Source organism: Montipora capricornis, chromosome 3, assembly GCF_036669925.1.
Source record: "Montipora capricornis isolate CH-2021 chromosome 3, ASM3666992v2, whole genome shotgun sequence".
Lineage (NCBI taxonomy): Eukaryota > Metazoa > Cnidaria > Anthozoa > Scleractinia > Acroporidae > Montipora > Montipora capricornis.
The window spans coordinates 30400606-30428105 of NC_090885.1; the positions used below are offsets into that span (position 1 = coordinate 30400606).

General features: G+C 40.3%; 1 protein-coding gene across 1 annotated transcript in view; it reads left to right on the forward strand.

Moving 5' to 3' along the window:
- Positions 1 to 27500, forward strand: part of LOC138042861 (uncharacterized) — a 40184-nt gene that overhangs the window by 12038 nt on the left and 646 nt on the right. The window contains exons 4-5 of the mRNA XM_068888905.1: positions 12692 to 12946; positions 25712 to 26521. Coding sequence (XP_068745006.1) covers positions 12692 to 12946; positions 25712 to 26521 — 1065 coding nt within the window. The remainder of the gene's footprint in view (positions 1 to 12691; positions 12947 to 25711; positions 26522 to 27500) is intronic.

Consider the following 27500-nt stretch of genomic DNA (forward strand, 5'->3'; position numbering starts at 1 on the left):
ATCAGAAGTCTGATGGTTGCTAAGGAAGCTTTTTAGTCAAAGTGCCCTATAAAAAGGTTGCATGGATGGTTCTATAAAGTAACGTTTTCAAAGGAAATCTGACACCACTTCAATCGGAAGGCGCATGCGCGGCTAGTCCCAGTTCTCTGCCGTGCGTTTCAGTAAAAAACAGGTAAATGCTCTTAGGACGTAAAAGGAAGAGGTGGTATTTTCTCCGGATGGGAACCGGCTCATCATTTTTCGTAAACTGTAGCATGGAATTTCTATTTGAGCAAAAAGTGAAACTGATATTTTGAAAAGTGTATCAAACGAGGGGCTTATGACGTCATAATTGTTTTGAGAAATAATTTCTTTTAAGTCTTGTAGAGTTCAAAAAAGCTTAGTAGGCTATGGATTGGAAGTAAAACATGAGAGACGATCAAGGAGAGGAAGGAGGCAAAATTGAAATTAGAGGGAAAATTGAAATTAGAGGGTGCAAGATCGAAACTTCTAAAACGAAGTGAAGCGATGTGCCAGGGAAGATAAGAGAAATTGGTTAGAGAGGAGGGCTACATCAGCAGAAAAGGCCGCCGAGAATGGTAGGAGCAAGGAACTATACAGCATTACTAAGTCGATAGTTGGAGAAAGGCGGAAGCAAGAAGTAGGGGTGTTTAGGACCGAAACAAAAGAAAGACTGCAGTGAAGTATTGAGGAAATAGATCTGGGAAGATGGCGATTACAAGAGACTAAGGCTGCGTTGAAGAGGACAAAGCCGGGGAAAGCGGCTGGAGTAGATGAAGTGTGTCTGGAATTATTGAGAGCTGATATGGACGTCGCTGCAAGGAGGCTGACTAGTTGGCCACAGTTGGCAACAGGCTTTGGGAAACTGAGAGGTGACCGAAAGTGTGGAAGAAGGGACTTGTTGTTAAGGTATTTAAGAAAGGTGATTTGTGCGAATGCAACAACTGGAGGGGAGTGACTTTACTACCTGTCATCAGTAAGATATTTTTTAGGATGCTGTTGGAGCGGATCAAGAAAGGTGTAGAGAAGGATCGTCGAAAGGAGGAGGCTGGGTTTCGTCGATGGGAGTGTGACATCCGACTGGTTTATGATCAAGTCTGGGGTAAAACAGGGCTGCGTGATGTCAGGATTCCTATTCTTACTGTGCTTGGATTGGGTCATGAGAAAGACAACAGCAGACAAGAGAAGAGGGATAAAGTGGAATTTCACAACCGTGCTGTAGGACCTTGATTTCGCAGACGACATTGCTCTACTGTCATCTAGGTTTAATGACTTGCATGAAAAGACTGGGAAATTGGTGGAGGAAGCAGCCAGAGTAGGACTCAAACTGAATGCGAGAAATTGCAAGACTCTAAGGACTGAATGTGCTAGTAGCAGCGAGAAGATTGTGTTGGATGGCAAAGCATTGGATGACGTTGAGGAGTTTACATACTTGGGAGCTATGGTAGACAAGTTGGGTGGAGGTAGCAAGACATTGTGCATCGTCTGCAGAAGGCACGTGGCGCATTCCAGAGACTAGGGAGGGTCTGGGCAGCTAGAGGAATAGGAAGGAGAACCAAGATACGGCTATTCAAGACTTTAGTTCGACCTGTCCTACTATGTGGCTTTGACACTTGGAAAATCACCAAGAACGATGTATGGAAACTAAATAGCTTCCAATGCCAGTCCCTGAGACGAATAATGCGGATTAGATGGCAGCAGAAAGTGAAAAACAAGCGGGTGGTTGAGCTTGCTGAGATCAATGACATAAGCTGTGAGGTGCGACGAAGAAGGTGGAACTTGCTAGGTCACATTAAGGAGAGAGGGTGACAACGACTGCTTTACAGCATTAGGGTGGACTCCTGAAGGCCAGAGGGCGAGAGGAAGACCAAACACTACTTGGAGAAGAACAGTCCAGAAAGAGCGAAACAATTCCCCGGTGGAGGAGCTGGGAAGTAGCGAAAGTGGTGGCACAAGACAGGGAGTGTTGGTCAGACAGCGTGGAGGCCTTATGCGCCTACTGGCTTGATGAATTTCTTTTAAAATCCATGCTACAGATGTGCTAGAATGTTCTCATACTGTTGCGTTAAAAATTTGTGAAAAACATAGTTAAGTCGCTGACTGTTAAGGCATTGTCTGTTTTGGTCACGTGATTTACCAAATGTGGTTGGGCTTTTTCAACAGTTACATTATAACCTTAGTCTGCATTTTATCCCAGATCTGCAGTCTGCATTTATTTGCATTTACACTGACCAAACTCGAAAATCCAACTCGAAGTCCAACTCGAAAATCCAACTCGAAAACCTAACTCGGTAAATAGGCAACCTCGTAACAAACCGCCGGAATTCAAGCATCCAGTTTTCTTTCTCATGTGCAAATAGATCTGATTGATTTCGTAAAATAACATTGTAATTGTTCTAAGGAGCATAAATGGGTTCTTCATGTCGCAGATCATTACTGAAAGTATTCGTGGATATTTTCTCTCTGAGATAAGGAAACATCAGAAGTTGCTAGAACAATAGAGCGTTTATTGCGGATGGTAAAGTTGCAATCCGGCTGACAAAGAAAAAGAACTTGTGAGTAAAGTGAAGACTAGCTTTCGCCTCAAACACAACATTAAACACGTGCGCATTGCACCAAGAATCCATCAACTCAGGGTCTAGTGGCACGGGCAAATAGAACAACAAAACAAAACATTTGCTGTTTAATTAGAGAAAACAAGTTTTCACCAAACCACACTGACAGGTGTCATTATCTTGGAGAAGCACCCTATAAAAGAAACAACCATTCACAGAGCTATTGCCAAAATGCCGTATGAAGCCGTTTCCGGATTCTCTCATAGAAAAGAAATCAAAAGATCACAAATGACTGGACTAGCAGAAGTTAAAAATAGTCAACAATTGCAAGAAGGGGATGAGCCAGACATTGAAGGAGGAGAAGAAGAAGAAGTTCGAACTTCAGGATTACATCGTATGTGGTGCTGAAAATTAATAAAATGGACAAGGAAATGCCCCTTCATCCGAATGTGCTACTTTCTCAAGTTGTAGAACTTGAAGGGCGGAACTATGCTAAAATAATCAGAAAATGTGGATTTACCACCACACAGAGCTCGAGAAAAAGGCTCTGAAAAATTTTAGTAACAAACATTTTATGTTATCATTCAAAAGAATAAATGGCTTCTGAACAATAAATGAAGTCAGGCATGAACGGGATCTGAGCCCATGACTCGTGCGACACTATTGTATGCCTTAATTTATCAATTGAGCCTTCAAGCCAGCTGGAATGCGGCCATATTGTGAGTATGAAGTGAACCCTTAAAGGATGTGAACATCAGTGAAGGCTATTTATGAAAGACACATATATGAACTACGGAAAGAAGCGCATTTTTGAAGATTGTGAAGCTGAGCAGGTTCTGAGAGTTAAAATAATGTCCGTTTAAGTCTGATTTTTTCATGCTTTTCTTTCGTTACGGCTCAAGTAACATTCATAACTGTGATATCTTATAATTTAACTTAATTTAACTTTATTTATACTCGAATCAATTGGAGCTTGTTAGGCTCTTAGCATGTACAGCTAATGTGTCGAGTGAACAGATAATTTTATGAAATGTAGTTGAGAAGTAAGAGTATTCGAGTTAACAAAATTTGGCTAAAAAAATAAGCGGAGTATTTACACATTAGGAAATTGAAAGGAAGTAAAATTAATTATACATGATATACAACTAAATAATAAAAGAGAAATGGTATGAAAGCGAGGAGATTGAACAAAAATATATGTACAGCAAAAATAACAATTACAAGTATCGAATGTTATTTTTCTAATTTGTGATACAAATTTTTTAATGGTGGGAGCAGTTCTTTGTTCATCCTGCAAGGAGTTCCATATCTTCGGACAGTAATACCTAAAAGTATGCAGTCCATACTTAGACGTGTTTGCTCTTGGTAGAATCAGCTTCATTTTACCACGCAGCTGATTACATTTATTACTTTTAATGAAAGGAGACCACTAATAGGTGTTGGTGTAGTTGCATAGATAGTTTTGTATATGAGTATGCACATGTCCTGAATCCTTCTATTTTGCAGGCTTGGCATATTTGCCTTTATCAGTAATTCGTCGTAGGTGCTAATGTTGTCATAAAAAAATACATCGCATAGCACGCTCGTTTAGCTTTTCGAGTTTGCCAGCTGCTGTTTTTCATCTGTGTGAACACCAAGTAGCTTGCAACTGATGTTTGGCTTTACAACTGTCCCATTTACCGTAAAAGTAATATCATCGTCATTCTTTTGGTAACGTTGAGTCTTGGGTCGTCTAAATAATAGGGACTCGCATTTCTTCGCATTAAAAAAAAAAACACGCTCATTACTCTTACTCATTACTCATTACATTACTCTCATTTATAGAAATAACATTTATATGCATGAACAGAAACTAGAAAACAGCTAAACGTGGCGCGTTTGCTTTGCGACATATGATTTACCCCGAGGATCGGCAAGTTTGTTTAAAGGACTAGTGCATTCCTCTAAATTGGTGATAGCAATTGTTGGACACATGAAAATTTTACTTGTCATGTATGTTTTCAGCACAGAGAGGTTGCTGCTTTTGATACTGTTATGCTTTGAAATTGAAGAGATTCTTAATTTGATTCCTCTTTCAAAACTGGAGAAGCATCAATGTTGTCTTTTCGGGTCGCCGATAAGCGTCAGTAACCTCTTCCTCCAAGTGAACATGGAACCCCAACCTTCTTTCCTTCGGTTCAACATCGACAATTCGCAATACTACTATGTTATAGGTTAGGGCATGAAGACTTTTTTTTTTGTTTTTTTTTAATTAATTAAAAATGAAGACTTGGCCTTTGCCAGGATCAGAGCAATCAATATCTTAAAGCTAATAAACTTGTGGCATAACACAAAATATTTTTATTTCAATAGAGAGAGAGATTTAGTTGTCCTAATCATGGCAAATGATCGATCGCGCTTGGTTCAGATAAAATATGTTCCATGTCTGTGAGGGTATGAAAGTAGTGCCTGCTCGGGTATCATTTTAATCACATTTTGCGGTATTCATTTTCATTAGTGTAGGCTATTTCGAATCTAACCGCAATGAAAACACCAACACGCCATTTGCTTCATTTTTTTTTATAACACGACTGCGCATGTATTCCTACAGAATACATGTAGGTCCGCAACGTATACGACATTCCTCCCTTCTTTGAAATACACGTTGATTCAAACATGGTGTAACGAAAAGGAATCAAAATGTCTTCGAACGTCTTTTGTAGCCGAGTAGATAATCTGGACTAACTCGGAAACAAAAATACAAGACATCAACATACAGTCCAGTTAAATAAGAGTTCCATAAATTCTCTATTCTGGGTTAAGCCTAATACATCCCAGAACATAACTGTGATATCTAGATGCCACTTTCCTAACTCTAGAAGGACGTAAAAGAAGGAGTAGAATCACTCTGTGCCAAAGTAGGATCTGCCTGTTTACACTCTGGTCGGTTCTCCTTCTCGGATAATCTGTTGCTCCTGTCTGCGGGTACCTTTAACGCTTGACTTTCCAGCTTAGCTGTCAGATCTCCAATGGCATCTGATGATTCAGTCTTGTGTTTCAGATCCTCACGCTCCAGATATTTTTCGTCGGTACTGTACACCATCAGCCTCAACGAAAACACTGTTTCCATTTTTCTGAACAACTGTAAAAGGTTCTAACCTTCCGGCCAAACAATAATTCTGCAGGACCAACTCCAGTTGTTAAATGCGGTGTACTGCGATAAATCATCAAGAGATCATCCATCTGCGATCTCCAATCACGACCCTCTGCTTGATCAATACGTAAGCGTTTCAGAATAGTGCGGTTCTGCGTTTCAATTTCTCCATTGTCCTGTGGCCATAAGGGTGTGGTTTGTTTATGTTCAATACCGTTTCTCTTAAGATACCCTTTGAAGTGATCACTGTTAAACTGCGGTCCACTGTCAGTTTTTAAGGAACAAGGAAGACCAGGAGTGACAAACATCTTGGACATAAGTGATGCAATGTTCGTAGCGGTTATTGACTTGGTAAATTAAAATGTAATCGCCAGAAGGCAGTGGGCCCAGCAGATCAGCGGCTAGATGCTGCCAGGACGCTGAAGGAAACTGTACGTGTCATCGGTTCAGGTTTTAAGGGTTGTGGGACTAGCTTACAGCCATGGCAATTCTTACATATTCTCTCTGCTTCCTTGTCAATTTCCGGCCACCACACTTGACTTCTCAATCGTTGTTTCATTGCCACGATGCCACGATGACCTTCATGTGCTGACTCTAGTACATGACTCCGAAGTTCTTGAATTCGAGTTCCACGAAGAACAAGCTTTACTTCGCATAGGTAAGTACTCTTTAAACTCAATGTCATGCCACTTCGCACTTAAGAGACATCCTTGTACACTTTGCAGTTCTGGATCATTCACTGAGGCGCTCTCAATTTCACGAGTTGCTAAGGCGACGTGGTTGGACTCTTGGGCTATCCACTTCTCATACTCATCTGTCTCGTTTTTCTTTTTTGATTTTGACGTTGGATGCAACAAGCGTGATAAGGAATCTGCAATGTTCTTAGGACCTGGAATGTATTTGACTGAAAAAGAATCCACCTCTCATTCCTTGCACAGGTCTTAGATTTGGGAGCGACGATACATTCTAGGGGCTTGTGGTCAGTTATCAGCTCAAAGTCAGCTCCATATATATAAGCATGAAGTCTCTCACATGCCCACACAATGGCTAACCCCTCTTTCTCAGTTTGTGAGTAACGGCGTCTGTATCTGACAAACTGCGGTTTGCATAGCTGATAACTCGGAGCTCTTCTCCTTGCTATTGGACCAAAAGCACTTCTGATCCTACGGGACTTGCATCAGCAATTACTTTAGTTTGTGCCTTCTTATCAAAATAACCAAGTGTCTCAGCATTGGCAAGTGGCCTTTCTAACTCATGGAACGATTGTTGCTGTTCCTTATCCCATTCTTTGTAAGTTGGCGTAAGGGTGCTGATACTGTTGACGGGTCTGGAATAAAACGCGCTGTAAAATGAACAAGACCTAGGAAGATCCTTACTTCGGCAGCATTTTCGGTCACGGGCCTCAACAACAGCTTTCACTTTAACATCTGCAGGACCAATTCCGCGTGCTGACAGCACATAACCCATAAACTCCAGATGGAACATCTTAAATTGACACTTATCGTGGTTTAGCGTCAAACCGTTGCTGCTTAGCTCTCTGACTACATTCTCAAATCTCTGATCATGTTCCTCTTCCGTGGCAGTATGGACTATCACATCATCAAAAATATTGTGAACACCCTCACAGTATTGTAGGACTTGACGGATGACTTTCTGATACATGTCTGGCGCACAACTTATACCAAACATTAGCCGTTTGTATCGGTACAAGCCATTATGGGTACCAAATGTGGTGATATCTCTCGTCTCTAGAGCCAACTCAATCTGATAATAAGCAGAATTTAGATCTAGCTTACTGAAAAACTTGTTGTGATTTAAAGCTTTTAAGACTTCATCAATGATAGGTTCTCGTTTCACTGCCATGTTGGCCTGCCGTATATCCACACATAAATGGATGTCACCCGTTGGCTTTGGTACAACTACTACTGGTGAGACCCATGAACTTGGTCCACTTACTTTCTCACTAATGTCAAGTTCAACAACTTCCTTCAATTTGTTGGTTAATTGATCCCGGAGATGATAGGGGATGCGTCTTATTGGCTGTGCTGCAGGTTATACCTCTGCATCAATAGGTATCTTTAACTGAAAGTCCTTCAGTTTTCCAATGCCTTCACACCATCCTGGAAACTTGTCTAAAATACTGGGTGCCCTGTTTTTCCCTTCAATAGATAACTGCAGTAAATTTATTTCAGGTCCCAGCCTCAACACACCTAGAGCAATAGCTGTCTTCCGCCCCAGAAGGGCATGTCCCTCAGTCTCTACAACAAGAAATTCAACCTCATTTAACACTCTATTTCCAACTAACACATTTGCACTTAAAAGTGCCTGCAACTCGCAGTGGCTGCTTACTACCATACGAATGCAATTTCTTATTAGCCTTGCTCGACACACTTCGGACCTTATTTGCCTGGTCACGAATTTGCTCATCAGCAGCAGCATCTCCAAATTCGCAAGATTGAGCTTTCTGCCTCAATCTTGTCTAGAACTGTTCCACACTTTTGTTTGCCAGTTGACTCAACTCGCAAAAACAAAGCCTTTCGTACGGAACATTTGCTTGCGGCTTAAAATATTTTTTCAACGCATCCTTCGCTTTTCGATAATTGTTTTCCCCTCTTCCTTCATCCAGTATGAAGAAAATATCCTGAACACTTAACCCGGAGGTATGCGACAATAGAGCTTTCTTCTGGTCGGCACGTTTAACTCCTTTTCCATCTGCAAGCTACTCAAAAGCTCGAAGCCATCCCTCAAAGCGTGCAGAACTACCAGCCGTTTCGGAACAATCAAAAGGCGCTAATTCACCCATCTCTCTCAAAAATACACCAGACATCGTCAAGAAAAATACACTAACGACCATCCTCGTCGCCAGAATGTAGACTATTTCGGGTATAACCGCAATGAAAACACCAACACGCCATGCGCTTCATTTTTTATAACACAACTGCGCATGACTTCTTACAATATAGGTCAGCAACGTATACTACAATTAGTGTTGCAGTGATTTTGTTAGATGAAAATAATGGAGTCACCAAATTAGAAGAATAACAGAATGACAAGCGAAGCTCAACATCCCAGTCAGTGATCGTCCCTTATTATTGATTCACATACATTTTTTTAAAGGTACAACAGAAAAGAAGTTTCTTTCTTTGATTTTTTTCTACTTACTTTCGCCATACTGGTCTATAGAGGAGGCCCTGGGGTTAGGGCGAGTGCCTTGAGATCCAGAGATCCCGGGTTTGAGAGTCAATGTCTGAGAAAAGCGGGCAAAATCTGAAAAAGCTGAAAGATGGGGGTCGGCCATTATTCCACACTAGCGTCATAGATAGGTTAGGTGGACTTACTGATTAATATACTAAAGTGTGCTCTTCATGTGTTTTAGTATAGGAGATATGAGATCCACTCTCCATCACCCCCTTGGGTCCTAGTTTTTCTGGTAAATTTGAACGAAATTGGACAGCCAACAAAAACTGTAAAATCTAGCGAACGAAGTTCGTGTTTTGTATCTGATATAAATGGACATAGAACCTCTTGTAAAAAGCCAGAGATGTGCGAAATAAGCACAAGTCAGGCTACACTATTTAGTTTTGGAATACCTATACTTCGTATCTTCGAATCAGCAAGAAATGAGCCATTTTCGACTTCCTGCAGAACATACAACTAAGACTTCAGCAAAAATCGGATGCCAAATCCAAACACTCTTACCTTCCTCCTATTACAAGAAGTAATAATCTTTTTGGGCCATTCGAACAGCAAGATGCTACATCACCTCCATTTCTCCTACCACTCGATGTCATTTACAGCACGACAAGACGCAATCAATGTACTGTTTAAGTCGCTCTTGGATTCCGCATTGGATTTCTCTCAGTTAAACATATACAGTTGACTAAAGTGGTCCCAAAAAATTCAGAGCCCCTCTTTGGCCAATTTAACAGAACGAAAGTTTAAAAAGAAATACGACTAAACAGAACGACGCCATCTCGAGTTGGATTGCTCGCAAGGGACTGGGACCTGCTTATTTTTGCTTTGGGTAGGGAGGGACCTATCGCCGTTGCATTGTTGCTAGTAACGTCTCTTTGTCGCAATAAACAGCTCAAGATCTGAACAAATAATGACATGAACGAATCACGCTTTAAATTAGAGCCAGCAGAACCGCGCAATAGCGTGAACAAATAGCTTCATCTGATGTTCTTTTTCCAGATCGCTACGCTTACCGCAAAGCAATCAGATTGGATGTATGAAATAAGTAGAAGCAGTGTCATGGTATTGTTCTACCCATAAAATAAACTGCGTGAGACTTAAGATAAGTAACGGAAAATGCGCGCTTGATATTTAGCAAGGAGACGTTTCCGTGCAGATCCTCTTTGGGTTGGATTTTTTTTTTTCGAATAGATAACTGCCTTCTCCAAGGTATGTTTGTTTTTGCTGCCAGTCTTTTGGTTACTTATTTGAACTTTCCCGGTTCCGTTGTCTGTCAATGAACAAATGTCGTGAAACGAAATATTTACCCAGGAGCCCTCATTGAATATGTCATTTGCTTTTAATAAAAGCGTTGGACTTGTCATCCCGGCTTGTCATGTACACGAGAGGGCCCTTAAGAGTACTCGCTCTTTGGTTATATATGCTGTTGATGAAAAGTTACGCAGCAAATTAAACAAAAATTAGTTTTGGTTGTATTATCCCCGAATTTTGCTTTGTTTTGTTTTCTCTAGCTCATGCGAAGCATTTATTTCCAGTAATCCGGTTTGTTAAAAGAATCTTCAAGTCATTCCTTAAAACAACTGCAGTTTGAACCAGATCTGCGAGTGGCTTCACGTAAGAGTCTTTTCGACCAGCAGGCCCCTCGATTTCTATTCCTAGGAGAAAGCAAATTTCTCTTAGTTGCGCAACCTTAAATTTCGAATTTAGCATGCCACGCTTTGCAAGGCCACAAATGTCATGGCCATTGCTTCAATTGGTACACCGCTGTTTGCAGTTATTGCAGCTGTTTTTCTGTTTCCCACGCTTGAAGGTCTTTCCCACTGATGCAAGTCGTGAGAAATAACTAGCTATTTGCTTTGCTGTTCGTCATTCTTCTGGAGCAAAACAAAGCTTACCACTCTTGTCCCTAGCAACTCTCATTTCTTTTGCCACCTTTAAAATTTTCTCGATCTTCTTTGTTTCCATCAGTAGCAAAATAAGCATACGTATTGGTAACATACTCAAGTAACTGAATCACATTTGACAGCCTACTGACAAACGTTTTTAGTTTCTCAAATGTTTAATTTAATATTTTTAATGTAATTTTATACTTCCACGACCCCTTAGATTGTTCTGAACAGTTGATATCAACAGACCAATTTCGATAGCACAAGACAATAGACCTCAGCTCGAGGCTCCAGGGAATAACAACAGAGTTTGTCGGGTTTATTCCCCGGAGCCTTGTGCTGAGGCCTATTGTTTTCGGATGAATTTTAATATGTCAAAATAGGGCTATTGTACTGATTTTCTGAGATCAAACAAACGATCCGGTGAAACATTATAAACTCACGTCTACTGAGAGTGAAGAGGGAGGAGAAACTGACCTCTACATGAAAACGAAAAGCACGATGTTGTCACAAAGGCGGCAAAGGCGGAACATGCTAATTTGCAAGACCTTTGTGTGAAGAAGAAAGTTGTGTGGCCACATTTCGAACCCAGGGCCCACATGGATACCGAGCGACATTATGAGGATGACAGAGCGCGAGACTGTTTACGATTTAGCACGAAAAGAATGGGCAGAAAAGGTGGTCACGGGAATACAGTCAACACACGTTGGAGAAACGGGGCACGCGCGAGTTTTTGTTGGCTGTCCAATTTGGTTCAAATTTACCAGAAAAACTAGGACCTGAGGGGGTGATGGAGAGTGGATCTCATATCTCCTATACTAAAACACATGGAGAGCAAACTTTAGTATATTTATCACTTAGTCCACCAAACCTATATATGACGCTAGTATGGAAGAATTTGGGCGACCCCCATCTTTCAGCCTTTTCAGATTTTGCACGCTTTTCTCAGACATTGACTCTTAAGACCCGTCCTGACCACTTCACGCGTAATAAAAGCATTGAAAGCAAGGTAAACACAGCATAACACCCGGTGTGGCCAACATGTCACGCATGCGCAAAACCATTTTTCACCTGGTTCATTGGCAGCAATTCACTCCCACTTGTGATATTACTTTGCAATTTTAATATTGCACCCAATTCAAACTCCTTGGAAATAAAACGTTTTGTCTCAGGTATTTCCATATCATGAATGCTACACAGTAAATCCAATACACTATTCAATAAGAATGCAGTACAATAAGAATCTCAACCTCGGGTTATTTGAATAGGCAATTTTCACGATGGCGTCCTTTGGGTCACCTCGCAGCTCTTACAAGGTCTCACCTGATTGGAGACCACCCTTGAGGTTTAACAAAAGAACAAATAACAGAAACAATGGACCCTAGGCCTAAAACAAAAGGGCCAGTGTTTGTGTGATTTGTTCTTTTGTTAAAACTCAAGGGTGGTCTCCAATCAGGTGAGACCTTGTAGGAGCTTCGAGGCTACCGCGTCCTTTGGCTACAACTACCAGAATTCTGTTTGTTTTTCTTTTCTTATTTAAATTTTGTATTCTCAGTGCTCTAATTAGCATGAGACAAGCAAAACCTGAAGAATTCTGGTACTTGTAGTCAAATGGCGTCATCATGTAAATGTCCCATCGGGTACAAAATTGAGTTAGCCGTATTGGTTTATAGCAAACTAGTTTGCCTCCGGCCAGCTGGGACTCTTAAAAAAGTTGTTCGTTCGTTAGCTGTGTATGCTCTTGTCGCTGCCAAAACATTGTTCCCTCGTTGCGGTAATTTGGTAAATTAAATCCATAAGTAATAGTCCGTAAATGTCGGAACACTAACGTCCAAACAATTCTTTTTAGCACATAAGTATAAAAATGAAGCGGACCATAAAATTCAGGAAAAAAGGTAATCGTTTTTCTTTGTTCTTCGAAGAAATTGCAAGTGATGAAGTAGAACATGGAAGAATTCAACCAGAGTTACCAAACAGAATAGAGGATAAGTGCCAGGATAAAGGTCCCGACGGCCACAAAGGAGAGCAGTCCAGGTATTTGGACGAGGAAAGAATGGCTTTCGTTCAAAATTATTTAGAAGGAGCAGACGATGCACGCAGTGTGAAAACAGAAACAAGTGACAGTGGAATGGACACTCGTAGCGCACCTTCTGAATTTGAAATGGAGGAAAGAAGCGGTAAGGCTGAAGTGTTTTCCAGATATGCCTTTTGTCTTTACTCTCTTGGCTGCTTGTTAAATGTCCTCTTCATTTGATACTTTTGAGGGATGAGAGGCATTCTGTAGAACACCGGTTCTGTCCATGTCAGAGTCGTAAGTGCTTTAAATGCTCACGGAAAAAGCTGAAAGCAGGGGCTCGCTGACCAGATAATCTAATTGGCGCTTGTCGCAGGTTAATTGTCGCGGGTCCAGTAGACGTTGTCCCAGGTCCTGTATACATTGTCGTGCGTCCAGAAAATAGAAAAGTGCATCATGCCACCTCAACGTTTTCAATAACAATGACAATAACAACAACAATAACAATAGCCTGAAAATTAACGTATGCTTAACTTGAAGATATTCGTTTGTATAATTGCTGAAACCTTACATATTAATTTTTTGTTAAGGTTCTAGTACGATGAAAAATATCAATTCTCGTTTTCCTTCACATTTCGAATCGAAAGTACTTGCATTGAATGCTCAAAAGGCAATATTAAGAGGAAGACTGTTTATCTTAAACTCCATTCTTTTCATTTAACGGTCCGCCATTACTTAATTCGTGTGATTCCGCCCGATAAGCTTTCAGCGATCTGAAGTGTGCGGTTATATTAGTATGTAGCGCGAGATCTTTTGGCTTTCAGATTGTCAAATTCGTGTTCTGCATACTAATTAAGCCGCATTTACACACTGCACTTTTGAGCCGGTGAGTAAATGACTTCACTTGGGCCTCAATCCAGCTCCCTGAGGGCTTATCTGTCAGAACCACACCAAGTATAATGGCGAAACCGTTAATGAAAAATGCCGTCAAAATAAATAGTTTTTCTCTTGAAATGATTGCATAAAATCTCGCCTTTCGAGTACTCTGCACAAGAACTTTCGAAATGTGAAGAAAAACGAGAAGTGATTTTGGACCGTTGCCGCACTTTTAATAACTTAAGGTGGCTGAACACAGTTTTTCCGCAAATTGAAACAAAGGCATACAACAAAGTGATACGAAGCCAAAATATGGAATGGATGTATTGATGACATTTTCTCCCTTTGGGACAGCGATAGAGCAGAGGTGATGGACAATTTTATTATACAAGCTAACAAATTTCACCCTATCATCAAATTCATGGCCGAAATATCAGAGAACGAAATCGCTTTCCTCGACGAAGCGGTGTTTAACGCGGAACGATTAAAAAACGAATCCATTCTGGCCTCGGTTGTTCAAAACCGATTGAGTTATCCAGTGGATAGTGATTTATCCAGTAGATCAATAGCGCTATCCACCTTCGAACAACTGGGGCCTGGACGTTAAAACTCATTCATTAAGCCTGAGTAGGATTAACTCTTCGAAAACAACATTTGAAGAGAGCCTTGCGTAGTTCACACAACCTCTGAGAGCTATCCAAAAACGGCCATAGAAAGGTGCCTGTCAGGGGTCACCTTTGCCTCTCGACAATCGGCTCTATTTTGCCTTTTGTCACTACGGTCCACTCAGCAGTTAAAAATCTTAAACAGATATTGATGGAACAATGAAGCCTTATAAAACATTTGCTGAGGGCGATCTATCTAAAATCTCCTATAACATCATACAAAAGAGGTAAAATCTCTTAAAAAGACATTATCGTCAAAAATATAATTATAATTTTTAAGCTATTGTTACTGAAAACGTGGAAGTGGAGTACTTTTGTAAATAAAAGTTCAGTTATCATTTTTTCCATTTTCCTGACACGCGGCACGCGCCAAATAGATTACCTCCTCGTCTTGGCAAATTTCCGTTTCGTAAACGATCATTTTCATTTGGACGACACTTTTAACAATTTTCATTGTTAAGTTTGTCGTTTGCAAATTAGGAAGAAAAAACTTAATCAAGGACTAGATAAGCAGCTTATGTCACTTGACATTTTTTTCGTTGGTTTTTAAAAAACTTTCAACAAGAATTTTACGAAAAAATTGGGTGAACGATTTCGAACTCGGTTCAATGGCTGAAGATCAAACGCACTTATCCAGTAGATTACCGAGATAATCACTCCAAACGTTGCAATTTCAAAGTACTTAAATGAAGCTAACCCTAACAATTCACCTTTTGAGCGTCAGCTTTCACGTGTAGTATCACATGACTTTTTATGTAAACAAACCGTGAAAGTTCGGACATTCGAGCAGATGGGACATACAACACATAGTGAGATGGCGAGGCGAGCGGATATGAAATGTTAGTTTCTTTTTGTCTGGGACTTTGAAATGATTCAACAGAGAAATTAGTCACTTCGATGGTTAACATTATTTTGGTGTGGAACCCGATAGTTTTGTTACACTGCTATTTCAACAGGATTTATGGGGGTGAGTAAGGTTTTGTACATCTTCTATCGCAAGGCGGATGAAAACGAAATAAATCCCTTCCATTATGTTATTACGAGTAACTTCATGTATTAAATTGTCCTATATTTGTGCACTTTGAGATCAGTAATAAAACAGAATGAATGTGATTTGAGTGCGTGTAAATCGAGCCTCCTCTGTCAGTGGGACTTAAATTAATTCGAAAACGCTGAAGAAGTCTAGCTAACTTTAGCAGGCAGCCCTGTTTGCAACAGTTCCAGGTTCAACCTGTCTAAGCAGATGACTATTAAAGCGGGACTTCAACACAATAAATATCACAGAACTTAAAAAACATTTGCAGGAGCAAGGAGTTGCAGTGAGCGTGTTTACGGTTTTGGAAGTCTTCGCTGGTAAAAATCGCCGCTGCAGTTGAAGCAATGATGTTACCAGTAGAAAGACAAAACCAACGATGCAGGCAATCTATTAATCCCAATCCACTTTCCATGAAATCACAATCATGAACAATTTCAACTCCTCAGCACCATTCAGCTTGTACGATATTTCAGTTTAACCATTTAATACTACCACTCCACCGAATACGACAAACAGGGACTCGCCGCTTACAAGTCCCTCGATGATTGAGGCCCTCCCAGGGGTTTTAGGGAATAATGGAACATGGCTAATTGAAACTGGGAAACAATGTCAAAATAATTTAGGAAAAATGGGAGCATGAACAATTTAAAACAATTTTAGAGATCAATAAGCTGGGAACAAGTTTGAAAGTAATTTGGGAAACAAGGGAACCCAAGAAAATATTTAAAGAGAACAAGGACCCCCTCTGGGAGAGTCTCATGATTGTCGCTTCTTATGATGGTTTAACACACGGAATCTCCGAAAAGTGGAGTGTGTCCATGCACATGAGAGTGTAGCTGAAGTGAAGCCCTTCATGAAAAGGATTTGTTGATTGAGAAAGCAAAAATACCCCTTCCAAAAAAAGTTGAAAACACATAGTCATAGATCAGTGGCCTTCCATCCGAAGATGAGAAGTAATGTGCCAGATGAGAGGTGATGTGCCAATAACCAACTAGTAGTCGTGTCATCTTGCCTTAATTAGCAAACGTTATGGCACTACAGAAGCAGACAGATCAAGTTGATGAAACCGCTAAATCAAATGAAAACTAGCATGGGAGTGGTATTAATGAATTAAGAATAAACTACAAGAGCTTCTAAGACTGAAGCAAACATTTTGATGGAAGAAGATCTGGACGTTGTTCGCTTTGAGTACATTGAAAGCACCATGACAAAGCAATGGCAACGTGAGGACTGGGGTTCATACCCGCTTCAAAGTGCAAGAGATTCTTGTCAAGAAAAATTGATAGGGCTAAAAATGCCACAAAGTTGATACAAGCCATTCTCCATTTTTTAATGCACCATAATACACTTTGTTTGCTTCCCCCCCTCCCCCCCCCCCCAAACCCCAAATTTTGCATAAACTATTGTTTTCAAATGCTCTTGGGAATATGCAGTGTCCCCAAGAGCATTTGAAAACCATAGTTTATGCAAGATATGGGGGGCAAACAATTTAGTGTACTATGGGGCATTCGAAAATAGAGAATAGCATAAGTACAAACATCCCAGAAATTATAAACAAACAATGGAACCCTAAAATGCCAGAGAGGAGTGCTATTTCATGAAGTCAGTGCTTGCAATGCATGTAAGTGGGTTGTGAGCAATGCCCACCACAAACTGCAATTGATCTCTAAGGGCTTTTGGATTGCAAAGCCAAAGCCATTCCTTGGAGCAATAATATTAAGAAATGTCTGCAGTGTTCTAAAGGTTGTCCAAACACTGAGCGCTGTAGAATATAAGTGCCACTGGAAACACAGAGATCTTCACCCAAAAGAAGCTAAAATTCTTCACTCTGGGAGTGGCAACACAAATGTTGATGGTTTTGCATTGAAATCAACTTCAAAGTACTACTTTAAAAGTTCAGCTTGAAATGTAAGTGGGCTGAAATGTTGTCAATTTGTTATGTGGACCAAACTAGGAATCTTCTCAGTTGAGGGGACCAATGACCCTACCTTCATCTCTATTGTGTGTGCCAAACTCAAGAGGAGTCCTACCCTTGGCAGGGATGAAACATATGTAAGGCTAGCCATATAATTGTCTATTGTCAAATTCTTACACTTTTTTCAAGTTCAAAATAGTACTTAAAAGGAATATTTCATGCTTTCATGCTCAATTAGTACTGTAATTGTATGAAGCAACAGATGCATCACCTAAACGTATAATGAGTTTAAACTGTTCAAAATTACAACTGGTAATTAGACAATGTTTTCTAGAATGGTTCGCCAAAAGTCAGTACATACATGTATTTTAAGGGAAATCTCCTGAACAGTACTGTGGATATGTGATAATTATTCTAATCAACCGAACGTGAGAAATACTGTTCCATGTAATAAAAATAAAACCCCTAGAGTAATGTAACTGTACTTTGTACACACCAACGCGTCACTGCGATGCCCATAATCCACTTTTTCCACCTCTCGATTTCTCTAACTTCGGCCGGAAAATGAAAAAAACTTGATCGAATCACCCTTCGCGTTTCTTAGCTACAATTTCGTGTCTTGGGAATCATTTTTACATGTAACAGAAGCACACCTTTTAGTCAAGACCATTCTGCAGCTCGCTGCTCGTACCAGATAAAATCCTATAAACGGTGGAAATGACTACGGTCTCTGATGCAGCTAATAAACCACACTCAAATCACTTTCATTCTGTTTTATAGCTGACCATTTGTACGACAAGTTTCATACACAAAGGTAAATTCGTAAATAACATAATGCGAGGAATGCATTTCGCTTATCGAATATGGAAAAAACCTGACTCACCCCCGTAACTATCGTGCTCCACACCAAATCCTAACCATCGAAGTAACTAGTGTCTCTGTTGGATCATTTCAAAGTCCCACACAAAAAGAACTAACATTTCATATCCGCTCGCCTCGCCATCTCACTATGTGTTGTATGTCCCATCTGCTCGAATGTCCGAACTTTCACGGTTTGTTTACATAAAAAGTCATGTGATACTACACGTGAAAGCTGACGCTCAAAAGGTCAATTCATTGCAAGCTAACCGAATAAAAATGGGTGCTTAGGCTTAAGTCCGTAGATGAAATAATGACATTTAGTTGCATTGTGAACCACTTTAGGTCTAATATATAACGAAAGGCTTAGTTACTAAGAATGGCATCGACTGTCAAAAATGGCAACGACCGTTTACGAAATGAAAATTAGCCTCGCCTACCCTGCGAGCAGTCTCTCTTTTGATCTTCCTAGATAAGTCGGGAAGAGGAAAGTAGACTCTGCTCGCCGCCTCCACATTGTTTGATTTGCCTCTCATCCAAAGAATTGGAGTCAGTCCAGTTTCGACTTGTCAAACCTGTTTTTTAATTTTTGCGCATGATCAATCACCACGCGTCATCAATATTTTGAGGAATTTACAACAGTGTGGCAATTTTAAAGTGGTACTACGACCAAAAAAAAATTTTGTTTTTCCTTTGGATTTCAAAACTATGTTAACTAAACACTAACGCACCCAAATTTTAAGTTCTGATTTTAAAAAGACACCTGTTTATTTTAGCTGGAATTTTCTTATTTATTGGTCCGCCATTACTAACTTTAAAATCTTGAGAGAGCTGGGTCGAGGAGAAAATGACGTCAAACACGCACTAGTTTAAGAATGCAATGCGTGTGTACGCGGCCTAATTAATATGCAGCACGGGAGTTTCGGGCTTTCAGAATATTAAACCCGTGTTTTGCATATATAATAAATTGCGTTTACACGCTGAAATTTTAAGCTGGTGAGTAAATGACGTCATTTTCTCTAGAACGTGAGTAATGGCGGACCATGAAATCCAAAACTTACACTCAAAATAAACAGCCTTTGGATAAAACTCAAAGCTCAAAATTTTGCCAGTTAGGTGTTAAGCGAACACGCTTTCAAAATCTGAAGAAAAAAAGGAAATGATTTTTTGATCATAGTACCACTTTAACTCTTAGAATTCCCATGAGTTTTTCCTCTGCGTGTCGGTTACAGAAACTAGTCTGACAGAAACCTAAAAAGTTTTCAGCAAAAAATGAAATGGCATTTGAAGAGTATGGGCTATCTTGAGTTTCCAATGAAATGATTCCTTGATTGTCGAGTGTTTGCCAGAGTTGTTGGAAAATATCCCGACTGTTTGTTTTCGTTTTTTGGTTTTGTGGCTACTGGTCACGCGTGACTGACACGGAATACATTTCAATTTTTAACGCATGCTCAATACAAAAAGTCGAGGCGGCTCGCAGTCTTCTTTCCTCTTCCCGACTTATCTTGGAAGATCGAAAGAGACTCTGCTCGCAGGGTAACCCTCGCCAAGGAAACCACCTGATGTCACTATCTCTACCAAGAATGCATAAAACAGAGGAACCCAACGTGACGTTTCGGTAGAATCTGTTCTAAACACTCAAATGCCTTTGGCTTTCGATAAGTAAATACGGTATTTTTTCAAAAAAACCTACATATTTAATTTTCGGAAAGACTGACTGCGTTCACACTTAGTGCCAGAGCGCGGTGCCCGAGTATGATCCTTGCTGGGTACTAATGTAAACACACCGTTTTCCCTACCCTGGGTGCCAGAGGAATTTCTTTTCAAGTTCGTAGAGAACGCTCAGCGATTCCAAATCAACAGTCGAGGAGGGAAAATACACGACGAACTTTGACACGACTTTGACACGACGCCAGATCCTCGTTTCCATGCGTAGAGACAGTTCAGCATTCTCGTCAAACCAGTTTTGGCCGCCAAGCTGAGACTGCTTACCACGGGACGCAATGAAGCGCAGCATTGAACAATCCTGAAAATGGTCATAACAGTGATGGCTATTCACTTCAAAAGTTTTTACAATTTTGGAGCAATTTGAACGATGTTGTATTGATTTTAGGTGTGTAAGATTGTTTTATTTGAGGATTTTTTTTCCCTCAGAGCGAAACTTTATTGTCGCAGTTGTTTAAAACGGGATTTTATACTGTAATAGCAGAGAGCTAGTGATCGCTGCCTAAAGTGCAGAATGGAAGACTTCGAAATGCGAGAAACTTTTATCTGTCCTCCGTTCCTAAGTTCTCCGTTCCGGGAAAGACTGATTTGTGGAACTGTAGACCGTGGGGCCGCGGAACCTGCGAAACCTTAAAAAGTGACTGTTTTTATTGAAACCACATGGTAACAACGATGAGATTTACATTAATGTTTGTTAAATATCAACTGAACCCTCCAATAATCGCGTTGCAGGGGCCATTTCTTGCTGTGATCTGCGTATTTGCACCATTTCCACAGTTCTTAATTAAGGCAGTGGACAAGGTTGGTCTTGCATGTTTCTGGTTAGATTGGCTTCGGTCGATCATCGCCTCATTTGCCTTTTATATTTGTATTATTTTCTTTAGTTTACGGCGTCTGTTTGACTTCAGATTGGACTTCAGATTGGACGCGAAGTGAACCATTATCAGCTCGGTTGTCAACGGTCATTATAAAATACCAAGGTTAAGCACTGAATTCTCAGGAGCCCACCAAAAAAAGTCAGATATTCCTGGTTAAAATGTTCCCACGGCCACAAATACCACTGTAAAATTCAAGGGCAAAGGTTTTTCTTTGATTTCAATCCGCTAGCCGCGCAACTGAAGCCCTGCCAGCGACGTCAGGCGGCTGTTACGTGTCTCAAACGAAACGATAAAACGATAGAAGAACCTCACGAACTTTGAAGACGATACGGCGACCGTTGAGTTCGGTTTGGTAACGACTCTTTGATTGTGGCTTGGTAACGAGTCTTTGTTAGTCGTCCCTGATGACGTTGCCAAACAAATACTCGTTACTAAGCCGTGTGGTCTTCAAAGTTCTTGAGGCTCTTTTTCATCGATTTATCGTTTCGTTTGGGACACTAACAGCCGCCTGACGTCGCTGGCAGGGCTTCAATTGCTGGGCTTCAGTTACCTTTACCCTTGAATTTTACAGTGGATTTGTGGCCGTGGGAACATTTCAACGAGCAATATTTAACTCCATTTGTTGGCCTCTTGAGAATTCAGTGTTCAGTCTTGGTATTTTACTATGACCGTCGACAACCGAGGAACTGATAATGGCTCAATTCGCGTCGAATCTGGGAAAAAAAAACACGGGAAGTTAGCGATCCACAATGGCAATGAGGTTAGGCTTTTTGATTGAGGAGTTTTTCGTAAAATTATCTTCTCAGGTCTTTTATCGGGATTCCCAAACAAATCCTTATATTCCCTCACACTGAGCTTGGGGACCCTGTGAACATCCACCGGTTAAGGAGACTTAAACCAGTTTTAACACTTTCAACAAAGTGTATTATTTGGAGGGATTAAATCTAGCCAAATGTTTCGCTTAACAGCAATATTATGATATCATATCATGCACTCATTGATGTGACGTAATAGGTTACCATGGCAACAAAAGAGCCATCTAAAAACTTCCTCTATTTTGACTTTCAACGCGTATATCTCAAAAACGAACTCGGTGACCCCCATTTTTTTATTGTTGGAGAGTGATTAGCACGCTAAAATAAAACTATCTGCAAAGTGTAAAAAAAATCTCTGCAGCAGATTCATAGCTACCTTCACAACTGGAAAAATTTAGGGTGGCTCTGAATCCACTCCAGAGAATTTTTATTTCTGCGAAATACCGAACAAAGAAATAGCATTATGCCACGTAAGCGCCGTGCTTTGCCAGTGATGCCACTCACGCTCTCAAAAAAGAAGTTTTACATTTTCACTCAATTGGATGTTTCGAACTTCCGTTAACTTCTAATCTTTGGTGATTTAAAAAAAAAAAAAAACTTAAAGGAGTTGGTTACTAGTTCACGAGGGAATCGCGAGAGCATTGCTATTTTTAGGCTATCGTTTGATCTATGTGCAGAATTTTGGACAAACTGTTGTCGATTTTTTGGAGATAATTTTCTAATTTTCGCGTGTCGCGTGTCCAGAAAATGGAAAAAATAATGATTGAACTTTTATTTTACAAAAGTACACCACTTCAACGTTTTCAATGACAATAATAACAACAATACGCCTTGGGGGCTGGCGTGAGTTGAAGTGTGTATATTGAAAGGTTTCAGTGGGCTTGTAATGAGTTTTAACGACGAGGATGGATTTGCTTTGGAATCGTTCCCCTTTGAACACCGCTGTATCGAGGAAAGTGATTCGTTCTTTGGTATTTCGGCCGTGAATTTGATGGTAGGGTGGAATTTGTTAGCTTGTTAAAGCGGCATTAACACACTTCATTTTAAAGCTAGTGAGTAAATTACGTCACTTTCTACTCGATCCAGATCGCTGAGCTTATCGATCGAAACCGTATTGGCGGAACCGTTAAATGAAAAGAATGGAGCTAAAATAAACAGTCTTCCCATTAATATTGCCTTTTGAGCATTCAATGCAAGTACTTTCGAAATGGGAAGAAAAACGAGAACTGATTTTTTTCATCGTAGTACCTTAACAAATAATTAATATGTAAGGTTTCAGCAATTATATAAACGAAAATCTTAAAAGTAAGCATACGTTAATTGTCAAGTTATTGTTATTGAAATCGTTGAAGTGGCATGGTGCACTTTTCTATTTTCTGGACGCGCAACAATGTATACAGGACCCACGACAACGTCTACTGTACCCGCGACATTTTGTACTCGACCCGCGGCACGTGCCAATTTTTTGTTTTTTTGATCAGCAAGAAAATGATTTTGAAGAAATGCAAAAAAATTGGATTTATATATTTGTAATCCTGACCGTGAATTTTCTCATGTTGTAGACACATGTACCATTCAAATTTCATTGATCTAATTACCAAAAAAGGCAAATTATTTTTAGGACTGAATTCTTACATTGTTGTTACATTACCAAACTTGAGATTTCAGACAAGAAAACGCGTTATCAGATCAGAAGCCAAAACCATAAAGGTAGTTAAAACTTTCGATTTATGATTCATTTCCTACCCATTTGTGCCTTTTTATATCGAAATGTAGCCTGTTGTCTTTTTTTTTTTTTTCGATCGACAAGAAGAAGATCTTGAAGAAAGGAAAGGAAATTGTAATTACAATATTGTTATCCTAACGCATGATTTTTCTGGAACTCCATCCTGCTTTAATTTATTGAGGACACCTCGTAAATTACCCAGAAAGAGGCAATTTAATTTTAGGTTGTTGTTTGCATTACCAAGCACGAAAGAGATATCTTCGGATTTTCAACAAGAAACCGCTTCAGGAGCACCCAAAACCACAAAGGTAGTGAAAACTTTCGATTTGTGTTTAATTTCTTCCCTTTTATGTTCGACACGTACATTGTGGTGATTTTGCTGGAATGCTGAGCCTGCATTTCAAGCAGTTCAGCAGTAAGGACACGCACGCCTTGCGGTCCTATCCTGCGACCACGGACATACGGACAAAAATCGGCGTTTCGATGACATACACAAAAGTCACCAGAAGTAGGAAATTGAACAGATGTCATTGTGATTGTGACTTGTCACACAATCCATCAGTGAATCTGCTAACTTTAATCAGATGGTGCAAATACGCGGATCACAGCAGTAAATGACACTTGAAACGCGATAATCGGCGGGTACAGTCGATATTTAACAAATATTAATGTAAATGTCAACGTTTTTATCATGAGGTTTCAATAAAAACAGTCATTTCTCTAGGTTCCACCGGTTCCACCGGTTCCGCTGGTTCCGCACTTCCACGGTCTACAGTTCCTCGCATTACTGTAGTCTCACCCATCCGTTCCCAGACACAGTTGCAACAAATGTTGACGAGATCAACTTTTTTAGTTAATTCCTTCTACCGCTGTCAACGAGCTTGAGTATCTACAAGCGCTCTCCTGCGCGAATCTATAAGCAAAATAATATAACTAAAATTAATATGGATCTTTTCTCGTTGTCAAAGCCGTTGTAGTACGTGAAGGAACTAATGCAGCACACCGACCAACAAGTCTCGGGCTGAAGTCACGCAACGCTGCTTGTTGTGAATATCTGTTCAGAACTGGTTTAACGATTTGTCCAATCAGAAACTCTCTCGAATGTGTTGTCCAATCAACTAGGACAAATTCTGTCCCAATTGGAAATGAAAATCTCTGTCCCCGCGAAGAGAGGTACTTTTATTTTCCTCCTCAACCGTTGATTTGGAATCGCTGAGCGTATCTCCGAACTTGACAACAACAACAACAACAACAAAAAAAAAAACCTCTGGCACGCAGGGTACGTTTTTCCAAGTACCCATGCCCGAGTATAAGGTCGAGACCTTGTGGGCTCAGGCACTTTAATGGGCACTCATTCCCTCTTGAACACGTTTTTCATTAGCTCCCTGGCAATTTACCAACAAACTACGGCTTTGTGTACCCACAATTCCTTGCTACGCTCAAGATTGGTCGAGGTTTCAAAATGGCAGCCGGCGGAGCAATATGGAGTAAGGTTGAAATTAGCGCCCTTATAGATGCCTACAGTGACGCGAAAACGTCAGCAGACCCAATAACAACAAACAGAGAGCTTTATAGCTCAATTGAAGGCCTCCTTGAAAAACATAATGATGCCCAACGTTCCACAAAGCATAAACACATTCAATCTTCTTGTAATGGCAGCACAGGTTTCCATGACAATCCGCGGTATCTTCAGAGAAAAGTCACAGCGAGAAACAAAATAATTTTGTCATTTCTTTATTTATTATAGCAAACGTAGCGGCAAAGTGGCAACTTCTAACCCTTTTATTTCGAAAGAGCGAAGGTGAAAACTAGTCGCAAGGGGAAAAATTTAGTCGCAAATGCGACTGTATTGGTCGCAATCTCGAGCCCTGACATATCCGATACCAATTGTCTGAACACAGCACCATTTTGTACCGGTGCCCAGGCGCTGGTACTGGGGCATCAAGTGTGAACGCAACCTTCATCAGCTCGTGAATAGCCCGCTTTCGATATATTAAAATTCAGTCTAAAAACAAAAGACATCATCTCGAGGCTCTGGGGAAGAAATATAAGGATTTGTATGAGTTTATTCCTCAGAGCCTCGAGATGATGCCTTTTGCTTTGGATTGAATTTTAATATATCGAAATTGGTCTATTGAGTTGTGAATTTCCAGGTCCAAAGTTTTTGTTGTTACTGACGCAAATATTGAGCTAAAGAATCCCAAGGGATACTACCTTGTCTGCAGATTTTTAAATCAAGCTTTAAGTAACACATATAACTGAGGTTTAGATACGAGGTATCCCTGATAAAGCCAGCCAGTGGTTCGTAATAGCATAATCAAAAGGAAATTTGCAAAGGAGAGCTAATAAAAGAAAAAAAAGCAGTATAGCCTCTCAGTTCGCAAGATCAGTGAATAATCAGGAATGTTACTTTTTGTTGTGTTTTTGTCTTTAGAATTCCCCTATGATCCGTGTTTGAAAGACATTAGTGCAGGATTAGTCGATGAGCTGATTGCAAGACTTCAAATTGATCTCGTTTCACGGAATAAGTTCTATAAATCATTTGGACTAGATCACCATGAGACACGATCTCGACGTCAAATCAAAAGCATGGTGAACATTAAAGAATTATTTCCCGATACTCCTATGAATTTGTTAAAAGATGTCTGTCGGGCCCTGCAGCTGTATGATCTCGTTGAGATTTGTGAGAAAGCAAAACCTCGGACACTGCGTCCTGCTCTTCCATTGAAAGAAATGGCGAAGTTACTGGATGATAGCAATCGGCCAACAACGGTTTATAGGAAGGCGAATGTTTTGATTGTTGGTAACGAGAAAAACGTTGCAGACACCATTGAGAAAATCACAAATCTTTTCGAGAACATCTGTCCAGGAAGCGAAATTTGTAGCGTAGCAACAACTTACCCGATGACACCAACAGTGCATTATCTGAAATACGAGAGGGCCAGGCTTGAGTTGGAAATACGTTATCATAATGAGGAGATACGTCGCTTATTGAGGAACACCGGATCGAGAAAACTGGAAAAGTTAATGATTGGTTCTGATGTCGACGAAGATACTGTGATTACCGGGGACGCACCACTGTTTCCTTTGCCGCGGGGATACGAAGAATCTCTAGAAAGTCAAAAGAAAGATTTGCTTGAAAGAAAAAAGAGGGTCAAAACGGAGGATGCAAACTTACACTCGGAGATTGAAAAATTTAAAGCCAAAGTTTCACCTGTTTGCGAGAAATGGAGTCAACAAAGAGGTTAGATTGTTCTGTCAATACTTTCTAGTTGATGGAGAAAGACAGTTGGCAAAGTGAACTTTCACTTTGGACTGGAAAAACATACCAGTGCACACAAAAATTTCCTCATACAAAGAGACAGGACAAGGATAGAGCGTGACTTCGGGATGCGAACCTTGGAGCTTAGCGACCGCATCCACTGTTCAAAATTACTATTTGCTCCGGGATTTTCTATCCCGTAGTCACTCCATCCGTCTAGCGCCTGTTAAATTTTGATTTTGAAACGGTCAAGCATATGTTGACAAATGATTGATTCTCGTTGAGCTAGGATGGGTTTTGTATGCCAGCGAGCAGAACACAGTTAACTTTGTCATTCATGGTTTAGCCCGCTCGAAAATGTGAGCGAATCTGTCAATTCTGGGAGAATTTTTCGCTCTTCGCGTGAAGGTAGCTCCTTTCCCGCGTGACCAGCCATTACTGTTTATATAGTTAACGGTGCAAGCGAAGATAAACTCGACCAAATACAATTTGATCCCACCATAGCTACAAAAGACACATTGGACTAGAGGTACGCAGGCTTCATTTAAAAATATATTTTTATAGATCGTAAATATAAAGCTAGAAAAACATACAGTACTTCTGGGCTGACTTGTGCTACTGCTTCTTTCAAGGGCAAATTCGTGACAAATTCGCGCACGTTTGTGTCATAGTTTTCTTAAGAAAACAAGAAACATGCATGAGAGCGTTAACTGTGAGAGTTAACGCTAAATGAAATTAAAAAAAAACCTTGCTGACTATATGTTTGAGTGTCCAACAACGAATTGTCTACTAGTATTAATGCAAGACAATTCCCGCGTTCTCGCCACTATCCGCGACAACTGGCTGTTAATACTTTTTGCCATGCTTGAATTGCCTAATACTGTGTGCTTCGAACGCATTTTGCAAATTGATTCCGAATTAAAAATTAAAAGCCCTTTTATTTATTTGTTTTTTTCCTTAT